Source organism: Camelina sativa, chromosome 1, assembly GCF_030686135.1.
Source record: "Camelina sativa cultivar CO46 ecotype springtype chromosome 1, ASM3068613v1".
Classification (NCBI taxonomy): Eukaryota; Viridiplantae; Streptophyta; class Magnoliopsida; order Brassicales; family Brassicaceae; genus Camelina; species Camelina sativa.
Window position 1 is genome coordinate 10,427,167 of NC_141880.1, and position 12,692 is coordinate 10,439,858.

The 12,692-nt window shown below is 33.0% G+C and overlaps 1 protein-coding gene across 1 annotated transcript; it reads left to right on the top strand.

Annotated features, from left to right (window-relative positions):
* Nucleotides 1–9,792: 9,792 nt before the first annotated feature.
* On the top strand, nucleotides 9,793–12,124 carry LOC104787806 (heat stress transcription factor A-6b-like). Its single transcript, XM_010513451.3, has 2 exons — nucleotides 9,793–10,417; nucleotides 11,084–12,124. The coding sequence occupies exons 1-2, from the start codon at nucleotides 10,082–10,084 to the stop codon at nucleotides 11,942–11,944; spliced, it is 1,197 nt and encodes a 398-aa protein (XP_010511753.1). The 5' UTR covers nucleotides 9,793–10,081; the 3' UTR covers nucleotides 11,945–12,124.
* Nucleotides 12,125–12,692: the final 568 nt, after the last annotated feature.

The window sequence follows — 12,692 nt, forward strand, 5'->3', positions numbered from 1 at the left end:
AGCTTCTCTTCTCTAACACAAGATAGAGTCAAGATGCATTCTTCCATAGCTCCAAATGGCAGATAGAATCAAGATTTGGGCTATGCATTCTTCCATAGCCCAAATCTCTCACTTGTAAAATTAAAACAGATTATGTGATCAGCGAGTAAGCTGTTTGATTAATTTCCTTTTTGTTTCCCTTGACGGACACGCCACTCTTACCATGATTTATATACGCCAGTGTGGAGTAGTGACATTAAGAGTCGTCCACTATTTAATATTTTATCTATAAACCTCAAGATTTTATGGCAGCGGGTCTTGTTGTCGTATCCAAGAGCGTACATGTACCTGTCAGATCCATCGGAAAAAAAAAATCTAGGTTCGATCCACCTCGTTTGTCTCCAATAGGGATTCCAAACAACAAGCCTAAACTTTTCGTCTTTCAAGATGCATGACAATAAACCCTTACAGTGAAAGACTTGAGATATCTTGATTTGATGATCTAATTAAATCGTCGTCGATCGTTTAGGCAAATAAGTTTACCTTTCTGCTCTATCAATGCATCTCCTCCATTCACCACGACAAGATATGCTCATTAAATAAAGAATGTAATCCAACAACACGATCATCCGACACTCCCCTTCCCTTGTTGTTGTTGTTGTTGCATCTTCACCAATGCGCATGAAGCTCCGGTTTTTGAACAAATTCTCCCACTTTTTGCAAGTCAGTTTTACTGATCTCGTATACTTCAAGGGAACTCTATAAACAAATCCTCTGGAAGATGAGAAATTGTTACATCACAGATTTTTTTTTTTCTTCTGAGTTTTATTCTTGTTTCGACTTGCGGCTGTGAATGAATAAATATAGCTATGATCGAAATTTGCATTAGTACGTATTATTTTAAAACTAGGCTAAATGTGTGTGTGTGTGTTTTTTTTTTTTACATATACATGTGGTTTCTTTGCTTAAAAAAAGATAGTATCATGCATGGACCGTTCATTACTTAAAACTCCTTCAAAGAAACGTGTAGAGGAATTTGTCTGAAAATGCACTTAATAAGGAATGCATTTGTATATATTGTCATATATTTTTCCTTTTGTTAAAACCGCTATGATCATTTTAGAACTTAGGAAGAAAAAAATGCCTCAAGCAAACTATTTATAAAGAGAAAATGGTCCTAAAAAAACGTACAAGCATTACCAAATTTAAATCTGGAAGATGACACATAGATAACACTAACAGAAATCATTATAATTCTTTAGATATTAATTAATAAATTTTGATCATATGAAATAAAAATAATGACTAGTGTAGTGTGAAAAACGAAACATGAGGAGATTCAGCTAACGATTGTTGCATAGCAGAAAAAGATAATAAAATTTTTTCACTAATTGTTTAATTAAGAACTAAGTTAGGTCCTTGTTAATTTTGGTTTTAGGGCATGAAGAGTTTGTTGCCACACTTGCAGCGCCAAGCTTCCGGAAAATACTCCAATTGTGTAATCAGAACTGGTTGAATCGGAACGTAAACTGCTTGACACGGCTTACACTTACCACACTTCAATCTACAGATCGGTGGCACTGCGCCCGGCCCACCTAACCACTTCTGATCTACGATCCGACCTGGTAAACTCGACTCATCTTTCTCCTTGCTCACCGGTCCAAGCCCTTGACCTGGTTTAACGACAAAGTTAACTCACTCTCTAGTAAATAGGTAAGAAGAACAAAACGAAGATTGGTTTTTTTCACTTTTTTCATTTTTCATATCTTAAGCAGTAAAAACATTTTTTCGAATTCAAACCATAATCATACTTAAAAAAAAAAAAAAAACAATATATACATATAGATCAAATATGGATGGTAAAGAGCTTATATGGGGGTCCATACCAAAACTGTGATAAGAGGCGGCGGCTGAGGATGAGAAAAGGAGAAACAAAGAAAATACGATGAGAGTCGGGATGTAACGACGGAGGATGACGTCCATTTTTCAGTATCGGTGAGGAGGTTTGTCTTTTAGGTTTAGGAATTTGAAAAAGAGTAATGAATAAAAAGAATGAAAAGTACAGTATTAATATGAACAATCTGATATTGATCGAGATCGACGTCGAAGCCTAAGATATATAGAATTCAAAAAGATCATAACATTTACTTGCTAAAAATTAATATTTAGTATAGGAAGTTTAGCATTATCTCTAAATTTATTATTTACATTTATGTATCCTAGGAAAATTTTATCCTATTTCGATACAGAAAATGTATGTAAGGTAAGTTTTTATTGTTTTTCTGTCGACTAGTTGAGCAAGTAATGAGTGGGGATCAGGTTGGATTTCCGTCTATTATTGATAAACTTTTTTTTTTTTTTTTGTCGACAATCATATTATATTAAAAGCCCAAACTGGGCAAAGATACAGTGGTGAAACAGAAGTCCAACAACATAAAAAGCCCATCAATGGTCCAACAACATAAATTACAAAGAGAATCGGTTGGCCTAAAATGGACACGTGTAGAGCCACGTGTGTCGCGCAAGTTGGGAGGTGGAAGATGCAATCAACTCGTCATCGACTCATCTAGGACTCGTCACCGACTCAATCTTGACTCGTTTTGGACTCGTCACCGCCATCACCACCATGGCTGACCGTCGATCGAATCCAGAATGGATTCTCTGAAATCAGCTACTCTTCGGAATCACCACCTTAACTCCTTTTGCAGAATTCTCCGGACGTGAATAAACAGAGATCCAAAAACCAACAAGGTTAAATCGCCGGAACCGATGACAAGGCAAGAGGTTTTAGAGCCAGTAGCAAAACACGCTCTCCTGAATCTGTCTTCACCAGCCATCAAGTTTCCAATCATCCCGATCCACGAACAAAGAAAAAGGACCTTCATCCTAAGCCGATTACGGCACCAATATGGTATGAAGGATTTATCCTTTCTTGCAAGGAAATCGAGCAGTTGATGATCTTTTGAACCTCTGATTTTCACTCTCGGCGTTTGTCTCCTTCACTTGAAGAGATTTTGTTACTGCAAAAGGGGAAAAACCAAACAAAATAAAATAAAATAGCCAAAACGGCTAAAACAAAACTCGTACTTAGACGAGAGAGAAGATCCAGACTAGGCTGGATAATAAATATATTACAACAAAAAAGACAGATTAAAATCAAAGAGATTTCGATTTTAATCTGAAGAGAACTTTCTCTCTCTAAAAGATTCGAGAGAGATAAGAGAGAGAAAGTCAGATATCAACAATGTGTCATTATTGTTAAACTTATGATTATATTTTTATGTGTTGTTTACTTACAACTAATTTGGAAGAAGAGGCCAACATTATTTGAACGGGCCTTAGCCCAATATACATGCGTTTCAATTAAGTTATAAACTGATTACGCAGTTTGCACTAGTTTACATGGATTTAGTAAAATAAAAGCCATGAGTCAGCAGCATTAGCGAAGTGATCAGAATTCCCATTAATATATCATATAGTGACACTGAACTCACTCGTTTTGTGTAATTGCCCCTTGCCTCTTTCAATATCTTTCTATTTTTCTTACAATTGTTAATTAACAATAGGTATAAGAATAAAATATATTTGTTTAATTTCTTTCTAACTCATAACCGTGATACAACATTAAAAAGTACTCTGCAAAAATATAAATTGGAAGCGTGCTTGGTTTAAAAGAGGACTTTGTATCCCATGCACCACCATCATATAATGATACATATTGTGTAGCAAAAAGAAAAAATTTGGGCGTCCATTGTGTACCAATTTAGAAAAAAAATGTTTGTTCAAGTTCATGAACTATCTAACCTGGTGAAATGTAATACGATCCTGATAATTATCGTTTCTCCGGTATTAACCAGTAGCATTTATTTAGCTGCATAAAAAGCAAACACTGAATGAGAAAAAATAGATTATATTCTCAAAATTTAACTGCTTATAAAACGATCTACAAAAATCACTCACATAATATTCTATTTGCGTTTGTAGCTAGACCACTCTTCACTCAGTTGATAATCACCATTCGACACAATATAATTCGTTTAGTTGCAAGTTTTCAACACAATTTAAATGTCATGTCATTTGACAATCAACCCTAACTAGAAGAAGAAAAAAACAGAACATGAAAATTATAATATCCACATATCTATTACATGGAAACTCGTTCATTGAGTGGCTTCACTGGGGTTGGGATCGAGTCATTGATGTCTCAGTTTGAAAATGAATCTTTTCTCTCTCCTTCTATATTTGGCATCAGGCATGCAAAAAAAAAGACTTGTCTTCAAACATCTAATATGAGTGCTTCTGTCCGGATAATGTTATTTGATGTTGTACCCTTGACTTTACACATGACCCACACTTCTTTGTTTTTTTGGACTCAAGGTGGTTTTGGCTTGCGTGTGGTATGAAAATTAAACAGTTTGTAAATAAACTCAAAATTTTCCAACATAGTATAAATCCTTCAGATAAAATGATAGATTTAGAAGAAAAATAACGAATTACACTACGAGTTTAGGTTATTTCACCGTGTTTAATTACCTCAGTCTTCATGAAGTAATATTTGCCAATTCTATCTAGCTAGGTTGATTTAAAACTTTCAGCTATTTGAGTAGAACGAATGAACTCATATATGTATAATTTCTTTCCATATAAATTGATTTGGTAATAAGAAGAATAATTTTAACATACTTTACTAGAAAAAAGTCATGTACGTCTATGACCAAGCTTTTGAATTAACAATCTTATTTTCATACTAACGTACAAGGAGTAAGGACCATGCCTTTGAATTTTGGCGATTACTTAACGAAAGATATATATTTCGAGTTTTGCGAACATTAAAATATTCGAATATCTTAAACAATAAAGTGCATACAAATATCTACTTTCAGGAGAGAAGGAACATAAATATCTTACCTCTTTTTTTTTTCTTCAACCTTTTCTAGAGTGAGTCAACATTTCAATGTTATGTGAACATCATCAAAATCAACGAATAGTAGATCGGGAATAAAAAATAATGTAAAAGGTAATGGACACGTGTCGACGTGGTTTGGTTTCACGTGTTTTAGGTAATCACACAAAGATTAATTATATGATTAGAATATGGATTAACCTAATGAGCACCCAACACGTATCCCTGCCTAGTTTTGGTTTTGGATGCTTTAGACACACTCACAAAGGGCGTCGTGTCACTTCCACAGCGATTTTGAAAGTTTCTCAAAAGCCGATAATGCTTTGCTAGCACTAAGAAAAAGAATAATGACGTATAATCTTTCTCCCTAATTAAAAACAAATCGTGTTTATGAATCTAGCCGTGGCCACGTGTTTGGTTTCCAAATTTGGACCCACTGTTTTTTATATACGTATCTCGTTATTTATTTGGTAGGTTATCGTTGCTACCAATTTTAGAATTTAGCTGTTTATTAATAGACATGTATAATTCGCTTGGTCGAGTATTATAAATAATGATACTTTAGTTGGAAGATATTTACACCTGTATCACCCTTAAAAAAAACAAGATATTTAAGAAAAGACAGTAAGTAAGTAATCGAATATGTGTACATTTGTCTGTTCACTGCTCAAAACGCGCTTGTGGTTTCGCGTACGTGTGTTACATATGGATACGTACTTTGTGTTATATATTCACGTTCTAAGTTTAAAACTACTATAATAGTAAGAGTTTATGGATTATTAAAATCCAAAAAAGGTAAATGTGATGATTATCCGGTCTAGTCTAGTTTTAAGTCTGTGGGTTTTTCCAGGTTGGAATGGGTTAAGGTGTCCGCCTGATAACGTGACACGATAGCAAAATTAGAATCACTTGTGAGATCTTATTCTTAATTGAAAAGTTTGGATTTGATTTTATTGTTTCCTGAATATAAAAATTATTGATCTATCATGGTAACGAAAAGGTTCAATATATGGGTGCGCGCTCTTCCTACTCCAGTGGTATGAACTAGGAAGCTGCCTTGTCATTTTTGGATTCGATCTAAGCTTCACTCACCTTTGTGGATTAAAAGGTTTTAGTGGGACTCATGTTCCCTCCAGTGGGACTCATGTTTCCTTCAGTGTGAGGTTTAAGAAAATTCAGAACAGGGTAAGAGCCCTGATTATAATTTAATTAAAAAAGAAAAGTACATATCAGATGAATTAACTGAACATTAGTTCTCATATGTATGTAGCTTGGAAAATTCAATGGTATAACTTAAAAAAAAAAAAAAAAAAAATTAAACATTACCTAAAATTGACTTTAAATATATTATTTTCCTTACATACTTATTTTACTATAAAAAAAAAATGTTTTGTAGAATCAAACAAAATATGAAGAAAATCAATACAATAAAACTACAATGTTTCTTACCATAGCATGACACATCAACCTCAACCTTGAAACTCCTATTGACACATCAATTAAAATCATTGACCAATTAAATTAAAACAAATAATACATATCATCTTACAAATTGCCACAATGGACACATAATTGTCTTATCTTCATCAATCGATTTCAGAATTTCAACCTAACAAAATTGTTTATCTTCTGCGCATCTCAACTAAAACTCTTATTCTTGACAATTTCGACGATCGCGTAAGCGTTCGGTGATTGTTTTAGTCTGTCTAACTATGATTCTTCTACTTTTTTGTTTCTTCTACTTTTTGTTTCCAATTAACAAAATTCTGTTCTTTTATGTCTCTTAATTTGAGGGATTGTGGAAGATTTCAAAGCTGTAAATGTGTGATTTTGAGATAATTTTTTGAGATAAGTAATGTGTTTGAAACTTGAAATTACTATGAATGTTGGTGAAGAGAAGAGTCAAGAAGTCTCTTCAAGCGGCTTCGGTGTTTTGTTTGCTCTTCTCCTTCACGCGTCTTTGCTTTGAAGCTTGCTCATGTTTTTTCTCTTTCATGGTGGTTAGTTTCTTCTTCTTAAGTTTGGTGGCTTCACTTCTGTTGTGACTTTACCAATGTGATATATTATCTCTCTGTTTACTTATTTGGGTTTGAAAGAAGCTAGAACTTTGCTGGAGAAGACTTGTGCGATTTTAAAAGATGGATTATCTAAAGAAGAAGTGAAGCTTTTGTTGATCGATGAGAACAAATGCAAGACTTTTAAAAACTCTAAAGCATTTAGAATGTCTCTGCAACTTTAGCTTAGTGTATCTACAACTTTAGCTTCAAAAACCCTTTTGAGTTTCAACAATATACATTACAATAACCGTTTGTGATAAATTACAATAACCTACATATTTTCTTGTAATATACCTTTTTAGTGTTTCTGAATTTGTTGTAACTGTTTGTTAATGCAATAATTAAGTCTTTGTTAATGAGAGTTTATAAACCTTGTAGTTGTTGCAAGCTGACTCCGTGGAGGGAAGAGGCAAAGCTGGAGCAAGGATTTGAGAAGAGTGATTTACTCCGAGGTTATTCGCCGAATCTTCTAGAAACTCTACAAGATAGAGAGGAGCGATCTCCACAATGATCATAGTTCAGGCCCATAGACCATGAGTAAAATACAAGATAAATCTCCACAAGTTAAGTGTAAGGGTAATATAAAGAAATAGGAGTAAGTAGCAGGTTGAAGTATCAGAAGATAAAACTATGTTTGGAAAACTAACAAAGCTAAGGCTTACAAAGTAAGTTAATTAATGCTTGACTGGACGTGATGATATGAACAAGAGCATGATAGTAGCAAATTGACAAACAAACAAACACCACAAAGATTTGAAATTATATTAATATGAAAGAAGAAGGTTCTTAACAAATTATTGTCTTCTTGATTCGTGCAGCAATATTTCATCTTATCGAAGATATATCACAAATTCAATATTGGCACTTAGCAAGGAGAAAGAACACCTGAAGTAGTTCTGCGCTCAAAGTGTAAACTCATACTGTTAATAAAAGGAATACGTAGTTACTTCTACAGTTCTACTGAATGTTTATCACACTAACAATCAAACACAAAAAGAAAAAAAAAAACTATCAAACTTACACATCCTTTATTGTCTATTGGCTATTGGTAATATGATAACTGTTGACTGTAATATGGCATAGGTTATTGAATTTCATACTACTATAATCGATTGATTTGTATTGTCAAGATTTTTTTATTCATGTTCTCTTTTTTTATATATAATTTGTTCCATCTTTATTTTTTTGACAAAAATTATGAAAAATATTTAAACACACGTACTGTCAGAAAATCCCTGATGTTAATTGGAAAAACAAAATAAAAGAAACAGAGCTTTATCTCACTCCGAAAGAAAGAGAGAGTTAAGAGAAAGAAGCTTCACAGTGTAACAAAACAATTTGATTTTATAATAAAGTTATCTACGGGCTCAATTCGTTGTTTTTCTGGTATTTCCTGATTTTTTTTTGTTTGTTCTTTAAATTTTGTAAAAAAGAAATTGGGTACTTAAGTCCCAAGTTAGTTATATGAAAAGAAAAATTGTTTGATTAAAATAACAAAAAAAATAAAATGATGCAACAAATAATAACTAAAATACAAAAACAAAAAATTACCATTGACCATATTAATTTTTTTATTAATTATAATAGGGCAATTCTCATAAATACAACTAAAATATGATTTTTCTAAAATCACCACTTTTAGTTTTATTTTCCAAAAAAAACCACTAAAATGAGTTTTTTTTTTCAAAAATACCACAAAATTAAACTAAAGTTTTATATTCAAAACTAAACCCTAAATCGTAAACACTAAATCCTACACTCTAAACACTATACCTTAAATCTTAATTTTTCAACCAAACCTAGAAAAATAAATTTTACATAATAAAATTTCAGTTTTTTGTGTTTGTGGCATTTTTGGAAAAAAGATGTTGTGGTATTTTTGAAAAAAAAATTTACAATTTTGTATTTTTTTGGGAAAAAAACTTAAAATGAGGCATTTTGAAAAATTTCTCATTATAATATTTAATTCCAAACAACATAAAAACAAATATTATTTCAAAAAATACACAAATATATATATGAAAACAACCCGCGGCATAGCGCGGATACTAACCTAGTTATCATAACAAGAGATAAACCATACACATACACTCGTTAAAAGTTAAAAACAGAAATATAAAACTACAACCGTTGTTCCTCTTCACTGTGAATCTGTGATTATGAAGCCAAACCGGATCTTCCATTGCTAGGTAAGAGTTGAAACTTGAAACGTTCATTTCTTGTAACGCTTTGAGTACTATACTTAGCTAACAAAATTGTTATTTGGCGTAGGAAGAAATTGAACGGAGGACAAAGAATTTGAATGGTTCCAATTGTTACACTTCTAAACATTTTCATGGTAGTTCATCTGTCTAAAATTAACTAATGGAAAAGGGAAATTATAGTAGCAAATATTCATTCAAATCTAACAACAACAAATAAATCATAACAAATAGAGTCTACAGAAAAAGAAAAGAAAAACTTTTTGTACATATTTATTGTCGCTTTTCAATGATTTTCGTGAAAAGGATATATTTGTGTAAAATTTGAAAGGATCTTGACGGGTGTAAATACATGCACAATACTTAATATAGCCCAATCACAAGACAACACGAATAGATCTTTATTAAAAGCTATTAAACAAATTCTTGTCTATTTTGCTTAGAAAAATACAAATAGTGACTCATTGGGGAGTGGAAAATATCTCAGGATTTGCTTTTAGCTCCAACATGTCAAACTATCTAGATGCCAACAACACAAAGTGCAATTTTTTTATATATATAAACAAAAAACAACAATTATATTTCTAATAGTAAAAGAAAAAAGGGAAAAATTAAAATATTATAAAAAAGTATACAAAAGAGGAAGGAATCCATCATCAAATGCAATATAATACAAACTTGTTTGCTTCCTTGTCTCTCCCTCTGTCTCTCTCTCTCTCTCTCACCTCTCCTATCTTCTCCATATATACTTCATCTTCACACCCCAAAACTCCAAACACAATCTCTCTATCCCTCCCTCTCTGCAAATTTTCTTGCATCCCCTTTTCAATATTTACTTCTCTCTAATCCAATTCACAATTTTCTTCTATTGCAAGCTAATAAAAATTAAACCCACATCAAAAGATCTAAACATTGTTTGATTTGAACCATACCATATTACCATGGATCCTTCATTTAGATTCATTAAAGAGGAGTTTCCAACTGGATTTAGTGATTCTCCATCACCTCCATCCTCCATGGCTGAAACAGCCCCATATGATCCAACAACATTATGCTATCCACAACCAATAGAAGGTCTCCATGAATCAGGGCCACCTCCATTTCTGACAAAGACATATGACTTAGTTGAAGATTCAAGAACCAATCATGTTGTGTCTTGGAGCAAATCCAATAACAGTTTCATTGTCTGGGATCCACAAGCCTTTTCCGTCACTCTCCTCCCAAGATTCTTCAAACACAATAACTTCTCTAGCTTTGTCCGCCAGCTCAACACTTATGTAAGTCCTAATCTCTACATATACCTATATATAATTTTTTTTTTTTTTTGGTATATTTTTGTGTGATTCTCACGAATCTGAGGAGATCTATCTACTAATTCACACAAAAATTCGTGACTAGCTATAACTATTGGGTCAAAGATTTGATTTCTGAAATGGACTTTTCCATATGGTGCAGTAAAAAAAAAAATCGAGTTCTTGAGACTTGGCTTTTGATTGGTTGTTTTGATATCAGAGTGGTTAATTAGTGTAATTATAATATATATGATTGCTTGAAGCATTCGTGAGTTTGTATATATAAATGCAAGTGGGGATACTGTTCTCCGAAAAATCTTGAGACTTATAATATTTTACAGCCCCACTTGTGTGTCTTTTTTGTTTCTAGAGATCTCTTGAAATTTTTGAAACGGTGTTTATACAAATGTTCACAACGTTTGTTAGAGATTTCCAAAAAAATTCTCTACAACATTCATTGATATGATAATGCAACTAAAATGTTTATCTCTCTAAGATGTCAAAACTCCCGAAATCTCTAGTTGCATAAAATACAAAAGATAGAGAATGAGATTGGTTAGAGTCGATGATATTTTTTGGCCTTTTTTGATATAAGAAAAGTTGATAAAGACTAGTTTGGAGTTGAATCTAATCATAAAATTATGTATATAGGGTTTCAGAAAAGTAAATCCGGATCGATGGGAGTTTGCAAATGAAGGGTTTCTTAGAGGGCAAAAGCATCTCCTCAAGAACATAAGGAGAAGGAAAACAAGTAACAATAGTAATCAGCTGCAACAACCTCAAGGTTCTGAGCAACAATCACTAGACAATTGTTGCATAGAAGTCGGTAGGTATGGTCTAGATGGAGAGATGGATAGCCTAAAGCGAGACAAACAAGTTCTGATGATGGAGCTAGTGAGACTGAGACAGCAACAGCAAAGCACCAAGATGTATCTCACAACGATTGAAGAGAAGCTCAAGAAGACGGAATCAAAACAGCAACAAATGATGAGTTTCCTCGCCCGCGCAATGCAAAATCCGGATTTTATTCAGCAGCTTGTCGAGCAGAAGGAGAAGAGGAAGGAGATCGAAGAAGCGATCAGCAAGAAGAGACAAAGACCGATCGATCAAGGGAAAAGAAATGTGGTTAATGTGGGAGACTATGATGATGAAAGTGGTTATGGTAACAATGCTGCAGCCTCAACCTCGGCGTTTGTTGATATGAATCAAGAAACATATGGAAACATGTCTCAATTCGAGATGTCGGAGTTGGACACACTTGCTATGCACATTCAAGGACTTGGAGATCATTCCACTAGGGAAGAATTCTTGAATGTGGGAAAAGGAAATGAAGAGGAAGAAGAAGGTCAACAACGAGGGTACCAAAAGGAGAAAATGGAGATTTATGGTGAAGGCTTTTGGGAAGATTTGTTAAATGAAGGTCAAAATTTTGATTTTGAAGGAGATCAAGAAAATGTTGATGTGTTAATTGAGCAACTTGGTTATTTGGGTTCTAACTCACACATTAGTTAGGAAGAAACTGAAATGAAGACTACTTTAAGCATTAATTTGAATCAACTTGATTCCTATTAGTAATTCGGTTTTGTTTCAATTAAGTGAGTCTACGACTAACTAATTGAGTTTGGGGGCTAAAATCCTTTTCAGCTTGTTTCATTAACTTATTTTTTTGGAAATAAAATTGTTTTTTTTTTATTTTATTTTTATAATAATATAACCATAAAAATAATTATTATATATAGGAACGGTGATACAAAACTATCTTAAGTTCATGTATTATCTGTTTTTTTTATTAACTCAATATCCCAGTTTTTTTTTAATAGTAAATTGTTTTGCAAGGTTGGCAAATCAACTTGCAATACGTACTGTTGTCAAGTTGAGACTCTAGAATCGATAATCGCATGTTTCTCCAAGCAGTATCTGCCCACTCGATTGGAAGCTGCTCTATAGTTGATCAATAGTATATTCGTTTGATTGAATCCTTGTCGAATCACATCGATTTCGTGATCAAGAGATTCCTCATAGAACACCGTGATTCTGGTGCCTTAACATCCATATTCCATAATAACCTCTTTTGCGGTAGTTTAAAACACTATAGTTTTATACCCCAACTTCTTCACACACTATGTTAATCTACATATATTGCTTAAAGCATTAGTGTGAGATTGTGTACGCAAGTTCGTTGTTAAAACTACATGAAATTCACTGTATAATAACTAACATGAAACTAAAATGAACTTGTAGATTATTGTTAGGTATCATA